The following is a 13,494-nucleotide window of genomic DNA, read 5'->3' as shown; positions in this document are numbered from 1 at the left end:
TCGTGGGTGCCTGGCTTTTGGCCAGTGTCAAACCACGACATACACATAAACCCACACCACCAAGCTCCCTGTAAATTTGCATCTCTCTTTCTAGATTAGTGTGACCCAGTTCATACACAAGCAACGAGATTTTCAGTTTCATGAAGTGCAGAGGGTGGATACTACACAGTGCAGTGCAATCAACCCCCAAGGGAGCCAAACACCCCAAGTTTTACCCACCTTTGGGGGCTGCTCTTTGCTGTGGCTCGTGCTCCAGAACACATCATCCTGCCCAGGGCTGAGTGGAGCTGTCACCATGTCTGACAGGGAGCTGCTGTGGTACACGTCCTTACTAGCCCGGAAATTCTCACACTTGAAACAAACAAAACACATGGTGAATTGCATTTCCCTGCCTACCTAACAGGTTGCAGCCTCAACAGAGATCAGTGGTTCTGCCTTGGAGATTAAATATTTACTAAGTGTAGCAGGAATATTGTGTCTGGATAGAGCCCTACTCACCTTGTTCACTGTGCAGTGAGCTATTAATTTCCAGCATGTTAGCATGTTAGGCACAAATATCCCAAGGTGAAGGGTACAACAAAAAGAAATAGTAAAAAATCTATTCTCTGTGTATATATCTATGTATACATATATGGATATACACACGCCCCTTTCTTAAATCTATGGAGGAGAAAATAGGTCACTGGTAATGCACAAGGAACTAACCACCTGGATGATGCAAAAAACTGTGGAGTCACTACATTTCATTCAAACCTAGACAATGCTTCCACTGCAGAATTTCCATAGTCTAATCACTGTGGGAACCCATCTCCCCTTACTTAGATGTTGACTTCCAAGCTATTCTTTGCATGGCCACCACGAACCCAAAGTCAGTGGAGGCAAACTGCCAGCTGCAAACACTTCTAAGTGCTCCAGTTATTACAAGATTCTCCTCTGAAACAAATTTTTCAATTACTTGAAAAAAAGAAAGGAAGAAAGATCAAACTTGAGAATGCAGCAAAAAAGAATGAAATTATGCTCAGACTACACCCTCATGGGTGGTCAAGTCCAGGTGATCCCAATGCAGCCACCTGTATTTAAAACATCTCTACAGGCATCCAGTAAGAGCACTAGAATAGCAAAAACCCCAATCACAGCATGGAAGGGGAAGGAATCAAGTTACTTCCTTACAAAGTCTTCACTTTAAGGGAACAAGAAGTAAGCAGTGCAAAACTAAGCTATAATATTCAGCATTTGGTTCTCTGATTCTTTCCGTATGTAAAAGAAGAAATCTACACTCTGATGATCTGCTACCCCAGTGTCTGCCAAAGAGGAAGGAACTCAGAGTTAAATGTGTCAGCTGAGAGTGCTGCCTCCCTGAAATGAGAAATCCTCTTGGACACAAGACCAAGACAGAGCACACAGAAACTCTGTCTGAGCTGGGCCTGTCTGCAGGGCAGATTCTGCTCTGCTGGAATCAGTTTGATATTACAGAAATAGAAGAAGTATTAGAGAAATGCCTGAAGCTGTACCACTCTGATCTCCCATGCAGTGCTAGGCCAGGGCTCTCTGGAAGGTGCCTCTTCCTCAAACACATGGCAAGATCAGCACCTCCAATACTTGGAGGCCTAAGAATGAAGTTGGCAATTTTTTTCTGAGTCAGAGTTCAAATTCCTCTGTCCCAGCTGAGTTACTGCACCTGAGACCAGAGGCACTTGCAGTACACTTTCCCAAAGATTTACTCAGATGAGTACTTTATTGATTTATCAGGTAAGTCCATAAAATTCTCCAGTTTCTCCATCCTAAAAAGTAAACCAGAGTAACTAGAACTTCACACAGCTTTCAAGACGATAATAGGATTATGAACTCTCTACAACTGTACAAGACTGAATTTCATGGTAACAATATTCAACATCAATTAAATAGTGACAGGAATAATTTCAAAACCAGATAAAAGATGTCAAAGATGCCTTATTGCAACCTCCCAGACCTGTATGGCAAAGTCAACTGCCAAAACCAGTCCTGAGAAGTTCACTTAGTTATTTAGGGGATTTTCCTGCCTTTTTGGGACAATACATTCTGTTGTTTCTCTTTACAGAAAACAGCTTTTTCAGCAGTTCTAGCATAATCTATGTCCTTTCAAAATACCTTTTTGTCCAACAAGATTGTCTCTAATAACAGTTTTTAGTTAACCAGAATTATTTGAGCAGCAAAGTGCTCACCTGAAGAGATCCATTGTCGGTATAGAAACAGGTTTTGCAGCAGGTGTATTATTATCAGAATATAGGAGGATTTTCTTTTCCTCACCACTTTTTCAACAAGACACATATATTTCATTTTAAATTCCAGCCTTTGAGTCCTGCTGATTGCCAGAAAACTATTTGTGTTTAAAAGCACAGATAAGCTTTGCTGAGTCATGATATAAGTGACTGAGTGAATCCAAACTATGCCCAGTACACTAGCTCTATGCAAAGCCAGGAGCAGACACCTGCTTCCACAAGCAAGCCAAAAACATCTCAGATAACCCCTAAAATCAGTATTCCCTCAGCAGACAGACAGGATGTAAGACATGGAGAAACCATGCTCCTTTCACCTCAAGAGCTGTGTTAAGCTTTTCAGTGAAACAATTCTGAGAGAGATTTGGGCATTGAGGATGTGCCACAAGATCTCACAGAATATGACTGCTGAAAGTAAGAAGTAATTTTTTGTCTGAGCAGAGCAGTGCTGGCAGATGATCCCCCTCTGACAAACCTGGCTAAAAGTTCTTCCATGCAGCATCTGTGAAGAATTCAGCTTGCATTTTAACTCCACAGTTCACTTTAATTTTAAATCAACTAGGCACCCACATACTGAATTTCACAAGTATGTTTCTGTGTCTTTTAATCTCCAGGTGACTACCTGACCCATCACTCATATTGCCTGAACACCTCATGCAGTTAATGCAGTTAATGCAGGCAGCGTGTCCAAACATGCTGCCATTAGCAGCAACAGCTGCTCCCAACCAGCAAAGGGAAAAATAACCCTTCAGGGGATTTATAAATTACCCACTGAAGTTCATGTGGACTCCATGTGAACACAGCAGGCTGCAGCACAGATTGGCTTCTCCCTGTCCACATGCACTGTCAGCTGGAGCTCTGCCTTGTGAGGGGGTACCAGGGCACCTCCCAGCAGAGACTGAAATCACACAGCAACCACTGTGCATCACTCTGCTATTATCCTTAAGTAACACCATCACTCTAAACAGCATATATTTTTTGTAGTGTAGTCTCCATCAAGAAATGTGAAAGAAGTTGGTAAATACTGCTTCATTCCTCACCATTCCCCTCAGCAGCTCAGAGAGGTGCTACAAAACAGGAAAGCACTGACAGGGTGCAGAGGAATGATCACTTGTCCCAGGTGAAGAAGCTTCTCATCCCAGGAGTGGCACCTAAGCAGGGCAAGACTATCCTCTGTACAGCCACTGTACTCCTGCAGAGTCCCAAATGCCCTGCCATACATATGGATGCTCCCACTGCCACCACAGGGCTGAAATATTTGCCTCAGGGAAGCTGCCAGCCTCTGTCCAAGGCTAAGCTACAAATGTCCTTCTTGTAGACCTTGCAATAGCTCTCCAGTGATTTGGTGCTGCAAGCCAGGCCATCAACTCAGCCCACTTACATACTCGTGACTTGAAACAACAAAAAGGTCCTGGAAAAAAAGGATGTGAGAACATAAACATAAATATTTTTCGAGGTAAAAGCTATCAGGTGAAATGAGGCCCTTCTGCTCACAACATCTGTTTCTGGTGATTTTTCCATCACCACCAAACAGCAAAGCAACCTGAAGAGGAAAGGCCCAGGGAGGCTTTGACTCAGAGACACTAAGAGCCAGCTATTATCCACCTCCCAGACTCTCAGACTCTGAGACTCGCTCCAGGGCACGAGCCAAATCAGGATAGGGGAGAGCTGCTTCCCCAAATCCTCCTGCTGGGGAATTTCAGCTACTCTGGTATCTGCTGGGAAAGCAGCACAGTGAGCTGAAGGCAATCCAGCAGAGTCCTGGAATGCACAGAGGTTAACTTTTCCAGCCAGGTGATAGGCAGCCCTGCCAGAGGGGATGCAATACTGGTCCTGAGGGTCACCAAACACTAATTGGGGAGCTAATCAGTGAATTCAGGGCTGGAGGCAGCTGGGGCTGCAGTGATCACACACTGATGGAGCTCATAGTCCTGAGGGATATGACTCAGGCAGAGGGTAAAGTCAGAACGCTGAATTTTAGGAAAGTAAGGAAAGAAATTCTTATGATGAGAGTGGTGCAACACCAGAGAAGGTTGCTCAGAGAGGCTGCACATGCCCCATTTCTAGAAACATTCACAACCAGGCTGGACAGGGCTCTGAGCAACCTGATCTAGGTGAAAATGTCCCTGCTCATGACAGGGAGATTTGGCTAAGTGACTCTTAGAGGTCCCTTCTGACCCAAACCATCCTATGACTCTGTGACCTTTCCTGCAGGATGTTCACCTGAAGCTCATGCCAAACAAAATCAACAATGAGTTTAAGAAACATTTAGGATAATGCAAGCTGATCTCATAGTAATAACCCATAATTGCAGGTACGCTCAAAGAAGCACAGAGGCCCACATTGCTGCTTGGTGAGGCAGCGTGACACTCTGAAAGCAGCTGAGCTGCCACCAATCACCCATCCTCCTCTGCAGCCTGAACTGCCCAGAACCAGCCCTGCCCTCCTCCGCAGGCTGTGCAGTACCTGCACTAGCAGGGCTCTCTGTGGGGCAGGGGTGCAGGGGCTGGAGCTGCTCCCGGATCCCATCCTGGCCTGTGCGGTGGCCTCGTGTCCCAGCGCCGCTGGCCACAGGGAGGGCTGCACGCTGTCACTCTTCTTGGCTCGGTCCTCGGCCTGGGAAGGACAAAAGCAGCAGCACATTGCACAGAGAGCCCCAGGTCTGTGGGCTGGGTGCTGTCCCATGGCAGCACAGAGCACACCATCTCTGATGGACCTTCCCACCAAGGAGAACAGCCCTGGCACAGCACAAACCACCATTTCCTCTCCATTTGCAGCCCTTCCTTCTCCATCAAGTCTCCAACTGCAGCAAGGAGAAGAGCCTGAGTTTCCATCTGCTGTGTTCTAGGCCACTCCTTTGGCTGCAGGCTGGGATCTGAGCTGGGAAGAATCATCTGTCTTATCATCTTACTTATCTTTGACAACATGCAGCCTGTTTTGCTGTGCATTAATTACCCCCTTCCACAGCATTGACATTACTGCAGTTGCTTTCCACCTTAAAACACTTTCAACACTCTGTCTTTTGGTATGTTACTTGTGAGAAAAACTAAAGAACATGATCTAGAAGGAATAAATTTCCTGAGGGCATTGCTCATTACAAAAGTCTTTCTCCTGTGGTTTTGACCCCACTATGCTTTTCAATTCTGTTCAACATGACTAATTCCCATTCTCTAATGTAAATCTTTAGCATATCCTCTGAGTCAACAGCCTGGAAACAACTCTACACAGTAAACTAGAGATTAATGCCATAAAAATGCCCTGTTATCTGTGTTAGGGTGGGCATTCTTAACAGTATCTCTCACTATGTCTGGATGTTTATGCCTGTATCAGAAAGGTAAGCATATTCTTAGCACAGCCTAGAAACTGCTGAGGACACAGAAAATTATTCCACTTTGTCTCACTGTGGAAAAAAAGAAGACCAAAACCCAAAAAACCCCACCCCTTACTAAAACACGTAACCACAGCCAAACACCATGAAATTCTAGCTCCAGTGAACACACTCTTGAGGCCACATTTTCATTACCTGCAACTCGCAATAATGAAAGGCAAATTTTACCATAAGCAAGAAAGAAAATGTAAAAGCCAGAGAAGATAATTCACCCCCCAGCTCTGTGCCCAAGGGGAGCTGGCATGAAAGGCTTTATGGTCTAGATGCAAACTCATGCAGGTGACACTTTGGGCTTCCAGAATTGATGCCAACCCCATCCAGGCACTGAGCTAGCTTGGAGTCTGCCTTCCAGCTCCTTCACTCTGGTGCTGGTGGGACCAGACTCAGCACAGAGTGAGCTCACATCTGGGCACAGATGTGCAGGGGAAAATTGTCCTGACCTGCTGGGGACAGGATAAACACAATGGCAAAGGCAAGGAACTCCCAAGAGAGGTATCTGCATCCCCAAACATTAAACTTGAGGCTTTGGAGGGCTTTAGGGTTTTTTGTGTGTTTTTAATGTCTCAATGAAACAATAATTCCTGAGCCCTTGTGTGTATAGATGATTGGTTCTAGAAATGGGAGCCCTAAGAAGTACAAACATGCTCATTCTTGAGTAGGCTACCACTGTCCCCATGCAGGTCCCTCTCAACAGGAGCAAAATCACTGACTTATCCCTGTTAAAAACAGTTACAACTCTAAAATATTTTTTAGAGTTCCAAATAGTTATAACTGCTGACAAAGAAGTCTCAACCAAAGAAGGCAACCCAGTACCATCAATTATCAATTTAGTGGAAGGATCTGTGACTTCCAAGAAGTTCTGAGATTAAGTAAATAATATTGTACAATATCCTTAAAACTCAAACCTATTATTGTAGCCATAATGACAAAAGCCTCATGCTGTGAACCTAAAAAGCAACTAATCTGCAACTAATTACACTAAATTAAAAGTTAACAGTGACTGCACACTAAATTCTGTAACACACTTCATTTTGGTATCAAGGAGTCATTTACAAAACACATGCCAAAACAAGAGATGAATATCTAAGACAGTATTTTTTTGGTTTTTTGTCTACTAACTACAGTAAAATTAATCATCAGAGTTGCATTTTCACCCACTAAAGGCCTAGAAAAGGCAAAGCTTTTCTGTTAACTTTGATGTTGTGTATTTAGAAAAAGCAGCTTACTTCTCTGTGCACACTCAATTTGCTCCTCAGCTGGAATGAGAACCAGCCCTCCATCACCAAACAAATACTGATTTCAAGAGCAGTTAATTCAAATTTCAGTAACGATTTGCTTAATCAGTCAGTACAATAAAGCATTTAGAACCAGGGCATTTGTGGTTTTGACAGTTAGGTTGTACTTCAAACAGAATAACTCTCGTTTTCACAAACTGCTCCTTTAACAAGGAGCTTAGTATCTTTTGTTTTCTAACTTCATGCTGCTGCTTGGCTGTTTGCAGACTCTATTCAGTTACTGAAATTCATCATTTCACCAATGCTAGCAGTTACATTTAACTATTTATCAATACAGGACATTTCAGCTCAGGGAATAGTTGCAGCACACACACATAAGAAGATGACAAAGATGACAGCAGGAAGGTGTTTAGAAGCTGCCCTACATTTCTCCTATTTACATGAGCTCTCCTCATGCCTCTCTTTGGGCATTTTGGGAAGATACTTTGCCATCCCTGCAGAGAACATCAGATCCACTCCTCTACTGAGGAGGCACCTGTGAGCTGCTGAGATTTTGACCCAGACTGTGGTGACACAACAAATCACACACCAGCTGTAGAACTGGGTTAACCAGTTGGGATTATATAAAAAAGCATGCTAGAAATGAGGAGATAACATGGAAATGGACCCAGAGCTTTTCATTACATGGTGACAGTGACCAGAATGAGCTGGTGGGGAGAAATGCTGTCATAGCAGAGGAGGAAAATGGATTACAGTACAGGCTGACTATATGTGGCTAACCCTGATCCATCAAACCTTATCCTGGGACATAAAAACCAAGAAAAGGCATCACAGCCTGCTTGCTGGGGCACAGAGATCCGTGCTCAGGAGGCAGGATGCTGTTCTGTGCCTGGGTCAATTCTGTGAACCCTAACATCAGGCAAAGACCTCTATTAAACCTCAGGTGGTATTACCTTATTTCATACTTCTGTGAAAGACAAGGGAATGACACCTATTGATCAGAACCTCATTTCTCCACTCACCAATCAAACCCTTCTCTCAACTCAAACAGAAGTGACAGAACAATTCTTCCTTTCCTTATCCTCTGAATATTAATGGAAACTGAAAACTGTAGCATAAGTGTGTAGAAAGAGAGGTCAAGCTCCAGATGTAGGTTTAAAGATCTCTGCTCTCTGCTTCATTCCTACAGCATCATATACTACAAAGCACCAAAATGCTACCCTGGCCAAGACAGTACCTCTTTGCTTGTGCTGCTTGATGGAGGGTGCACTCCTGCATTGGAACTCTGGGAAGGCTCCTTCTTCTGCTTGTGGTCATGCTGGAGAGACAGCAGCTGTGTCTGATCCTTGGGGAGGGTTCTGTGCATCTTCCTGTTGTGCTGCACATCCTCCATCTTCTGAAAGCAGAGAGTGATGAACTTCAGAGACAATGATGCCTTGGAGGACAACCAAGTTGCCTGCTGGAAATGGTGGCTTTTCAAAGAACAAAGTGACCACAATTCCAGCAGGGCTGACAGAAGAGTCAGAACCCCGAGCAACAGGAAGAATAAAGTGGCACCAAACACTGCTTGGCTTTTTAGACAGCAGGTCAGAAAATAGTATTTGTTCTTTTTACTTTTACTAGAACCAGCGGTCTTTAATGAAACACTGCATGCTTCTGTTTGATTACAAATCAATTTGCAGCTGAAACAGAAAAATATTGTGGTCAAGGTGACAGACTTGATAATGACAGTTCAGCATTAACATTAACCTCTGCTCCATTGTTTTTTGTGAAAAAGAAATGGTCCTGGTTACTACATGAATGCAAAATGGAGACTGGAGATTTAAGCTTAGGTTTAGCTGATGCTGGAAGCTTTCCAGGTAAAGGAATTTCAATCAGACCAATTCAGCAGAGAGAAACAGCAGGGACAAAAGTGGGAGAGGCAGTGTCTCTGCTGTAGATATGGAGGGTGACTCAGTAACATCTAAGTTAACTCAAAGGAAGGCTGGAAGTTAACAAAAGGAAGTTAACTCAAAGGAAGGCTGAATCTGAGAACAAGAGGCAGTAAATGCATTAGTGAAGTCCCTCCTTGGTCCGTGACTCAGAGGATGGGAACACCCTCAGGAGAACTGAGAGAGACATCAGATACAGAACAGGGAGCTGCAAACTGCTGCCAGCAAGCACCCTCTTCATACCTGCTTCTTTTCTAACTTCCTCTGTCCATCTACTATGAAGTATTCATCTTCCACAGCCCTTTTGTCTTCTTTACCCCTTTCCTCTTTCCTCTGACTGACTTTCACCTCTGGCCACCTCTGCTCACACTCCTGCTGCCTTCGTAGCTCCTGCTCTCGCCTCTGGTGCTGGAAGAAAGCCAGGGAATAACATTGCTTATGTTACTTTACTTTAGTGACCACCAATTACTCATGCCAGGTCTCATAAATCACAAGGCAAATTTCCTGCTCTGCAGTCACCAAAGGGGGGCCACCTGACACACCACAGAGCAAAAGTTGGCAGGGACAAGCTGCCACCACCGTGACTGCCAAACCTGAAGTGAAACCTCTGCCCTTTTGGCAGCCCAGGGCAGATCTGTTATTTATGAGGCACGTGAGATCTCCCTGAACAGACTAATGTAATGACAAATGTCTTCCCAACAATTCAAGAAAGAAGGGTTTTTTTTTCCCAGAGTGTTCCCATTTTGCTGGAGCAGCACTGTGCTGCACAGATGTCAGCTCTGAAGTGTTCACACAATGCTTGAGTTTTGTCAGATACTCAAGAGAAGAGACGTTGGTGATTTTTGTGTTGTGCCACTGCAAAAGAGACATTGAGGGGCTGGAGTGTGTCCACAGAAGGGCAACTGAGCTGTGGAGGAGTCTGGAGCTCAGGTTTGATGAGGAACAGCTGAGGGAACTGAGGTGTTCAGCCTGGAGGAAAGGAAGCTCAGGGGGGAACCTTATTGCTCTGCACAACTCCCTGGCAGGAGGTTGTAGCCAGGTGGGGGTCAGGCTCTTCTCCCAGGTAACAAACAAGTGGTGCCATGGCAGGTTTAGATTGGATATTAGGAAAAATTTGTTTACTGAAAGGCTTGTCAAGCACTGGAACAGACTACCCAGGGCAGAGATGGAACCACCTCTCCTGCAAGTGTTAAAGAAAGTATGTGGACGTGGCACTTAGCACCAACATATAGTGGTGGACATTCAGCTGGGTTAATGGTTGGACTGGATCCTAGAGTTCTTTTCCAACCTTAATGGTTCTGTGATTTTATGATTTAGCTCTGCCTTTAAGACAGAAAAGGCAACTGAAAAGGCTGTCTTTTAATATCTTAAACAAAAGCAGGGCCAAGACTCTGGATCAGACCAACAGACTACAAACTGGGAAATACATAAGAGGAAGAAATGGGGATCTCTCATCCCATCTGCCAGGGCTACCACCACCAAACCCACCCAAGCAAAATACCCTTCCCCTTCTGCTCACAGAGCTCAGGGCAGGTTATCAGCAGGAAAGGACAGAGCCCATCTAAAACCTGTGTTCTGTGTTCAAAAGTGACACAGGTCTCCCAAGGTGCCAGACTATGATCCAGGCTGAGCTGACAATTTAACACAGCCCTCTTGCCCTGCCAAGCCCACTCCCTACAGGCACGTTTTTCATTTGTGATGAGACATGAAATAACAGCACAAGCCAGCCCCTTACATCCTCCAGCCTCCTCCTCTGCTCCTTCTGCTGCTCGATGCGCTTCTGCCGCTCTGCAAGCAGCTGCTTCTTGTACTTCTCCTGGTCCTTGAGCTGCTGCTGCTGCCGGTGAGGGTCGGAACGGTTCTTGTTCTCCTGCTGCAGCCGCAGAAACTCGCGGCGGAGAGTTGACTCCCCCGGGAGATTAACTATGGAGCTGAAACAAACAGGAGGTTTCTACATGACAAAACATAGCATTAAAGAGAGAAGAGGTGTGCATGGAGAATTTTTGTTGCCCTGTGTTAGCAAATCATGATATATCTCCAGCAGTTGACTCTACAGCCGCACTTGGTGTGCTACAAACCAAACTGGAGCTGATTATTGGGTCCTTCATTTGAGAGTTTCCCCACTACTGCAAGGAAACTAAAGCAGCTTATTATAGACATTTTATACTCAGCAGTTATGTTTGACAGTGACAAAATTGTTAAAGCTACCAAAGGGGACCCAGGAGATCAGGGATTCAGAGCAAGTTAAGAAAGCTGTTCTGGCTGAGGAGAGCTGCCTTCCATGAGAACAGCTTGGGCAGTCAAATTTTCTATTTCAGTAATAAAATTAACCTTGGTTCTCCTTCATCTTCATTCAGCTCATCATCTTCCTCCTCACTTCCACTGTAGTCATAGTCCGTTTCTTCTAAAAAAGAGAATAAACAAACACCAGAGGAGGATGCTGTTATTTAAGATTTGATCTTGATCTTTATTTCTGAGCATTCAGCCTGAACGACAGGCTAAGGAGGAATTGGAATTCAAAAGTCACATGTTGTAGAGGGAGGCTGAGGGAAGGCAAAATATCCATGTACATAATTCAAAATCTAGTTCAGATAATGATTCAGGGCAGCCCCTTTACACACACCCACCTTTTCCCATGACTGACTGTATTGGTTTTGCAAAACTAACCTACTTCCATAATCTGAAACAAATTAGGCTAAACCCACAGAGAAAGCCAACCCCCACAGCACCACCACCAGAGGGGCTCTCAAAAAGACATTTAGACAGGACATAACAGCTTGCACTGCCCTGCTCTGCTGTCATGGCTGTGCTGAGGCCACCAGCAAATCCAGGTTTCCTTTTGTATCAAAGGGAATATTAATTAAGCAAACAAGGAAACAAAAACTAATACTAGTTTTAGCACAATGTTTTAAAAGCTGGCCCACAGTTTTAAAGACCTCTTCAAGACTCACATGATGGCAGTTTTTACAGGATAATTTCAAACTGGTCCTACCCTGCATTGTTGGCTGTATTACATGCTAAATTGTCACTTCATTTTTTTTGAAGTTACTATTTTGAAGCGTGTAGTCTGGCAATTCTACACTATTCTCCTTTTCAGAGGAGTTTTGATTAAAAATAGTATTTTCAGGTCAAAATATAACTATTTATGAAGAAATTACATCTTTGCACTCCTCCACCCCTCCCAAGGGCATTTGTGAGAAATTCCAGCTCACTATCTTTCCATTTCTGAGTGCTTTGAGATTAATAGCTGAAAGAGGTGGCAGAATTTGCACCTACTACTGGAGTCAGTAAATCTACTTTGCAACAGCAATTTCATTTTAGATGCAAATATTCCTGTTGTCAAATCAGAGCATTTATAAGATGCCTTCCAACACCATAGTGCTTTCCCAGTTTGCTCTCACAGTCCCTGATCCTCACAGCATTTCTGGCAGTATAAAACATGCTGAAGGGGAAAAGGGGAGAGAGGGCAGGGTCGTTGGTCAACAGGCCACGTGTCTCTGTCCCCTTTGCACAGCCCTTAGTCTGCCATGCACAGGCATTTTCACAAGTATCACCCCAATTCCTGCACTGCTTCCTCCAGCTTTTGCTCTGAAGGGTAAGGCTGGCATTTGGAACAAATTTTGTTCATACAAGCTGTGAAGGAAGTGATTCATTATAACATCTGTATTTTACTGGAGCTTGGAGGTCTTCTTTTGTGCACATTTCAAAACACTTAAAGAGTGCTGCACCCAAAGAACTCACAAGAAAAAATTAAATGGAGATCCAACAGGAAATCAATTGGATCTGGGACAGAAATATGAACTGAGAGACCAGGAAACACTTGTGGAGCACTGCTCAAGAAAGCAGAGACCCAGACTTCACTTGGAGTCCTTGCTCCCTGCTAGCACCAGGGCTGCTCTCAGTAACTCAAGGTTCCAAGGACTTTAGCACTAAAAACACCATTAAAGACCCAGGCTTCAACAAGAAATTTTCAAAATGGCCTCACTATCAGGGACAATGCTTTCTCAATTTTCTTGGTTCTAGTATTTCAGATGCATCTGCCTTGTGCTCTGCTGCCAAAATCTGAAGAGGACATGCTCTCTGAAGTGACCTTTATTTTGGTTTTGCCATGTTACCCTTTTCTCCTTTTTTCTTCCTTGTCCTGTCCAGGTGGTCCTTCAGCATGATGCGCACTTGCCGCTCGTTCTGCATGTCGCGGATGAAGGAATGCTTCAGCAGGGTCTCCGTGGAGGGACGGTGCAAATAATGCTTTACAAGGCAGCTCTCAACAAAATTTAGGAACTTCTTTGACCTAAAAAAGACACAACAGTGGAGAAAGACCAATAATCCTTTTCAGCTCGCAGACCAAGCACTACCTGAGTAGAGGAAAGCACTAACTTTGCAAGGTTTCCTTCTACACAGGAACCGAGAGAGACAATTTGAGTTCTGCCACCAGTGAGACTCCTGTGACCAGCACAGTGCTGAAGGTGAACTCCACCTCACTACCTTCTAAGAGGAATTGTTACCTTAAATATACATCCTGATCAACAAAACCACAATCTGGCCAGCACAAGCCTTTCAAAAATGCCCTTGACCTTTTCATATGGTGAAGATTTTCTTTATATACTTAATTTAAAACAAAAAGTAATTCTCTGTAGGGCATGTGACTGCCATTAGCCCTGCAATGCCCAAGCAATCTTCTGATA

At 44.3% G+C, this 13,494-nt stretch overlaps 1 protein-coding gene across 2 annotated transcripts in view; it reads right to left on the bottom strand.

The window, feature by feature from the left end:
• NRK (Nik related kinase) overlaps positions 1-13,494 on the bottom strand; it is an 88,359-nt gene that overhangs the window by 30,127 nt on the left and 44,738 nt on the right. For both annotated transcript variants that reach the window (XM_041396479.1, XM_041396481.1), the window contains exons 10-16: positions 12,925-13,100; positions 11,141-11,213; positions 10,545-10,740; positions 9,053-9,217; positions 8,116-8,274; positions 4,722-4,871; positions 220-351 (exon numbers count right to left, since the gene is read on the bottom strand). In XM_041396479.1, coding sequence (XP_041252413.1) covers positions 220-351; positions 4,722-4,871; positions 8,116-8,274; positions 9,053-9,217; positions 10,545-10,740; positions 11,141-11,213; positions 12,925-13,100 — 1,051 coding nt within the window. The remainder of the gene's footprint in view (positions 1-219; positions 352-4,721; positions 4,872-8,115; positions 8,275-9,052; positions 9,218-10,544; positions 10,741-11,140; positions 11,214-12,924; positions 13,101-13,494) is intronic.

Source organism: Onychostruthus taczanowskii, unplaced genomic scaffold (genome assembly GCF_017590055.1).
Source record: "Onychostruthus taczanowskii isolate IOZ18803 unplaced genomic scaffold, ASM1759005v1 scaffold13, whole genome shotgun sequence".
Lineage (NCBI taxonomy): Eukaryota > Metazoa > Chordata > Aves > Passeriformes > Passeridae > Onychostruthus > Onychostruthus taczanowskii.
The sequence above is the reverse complement of the archived record's forward strand: the minus strand, read 5'-3'. Positions and strand labels throughout refer to the sequence as shown.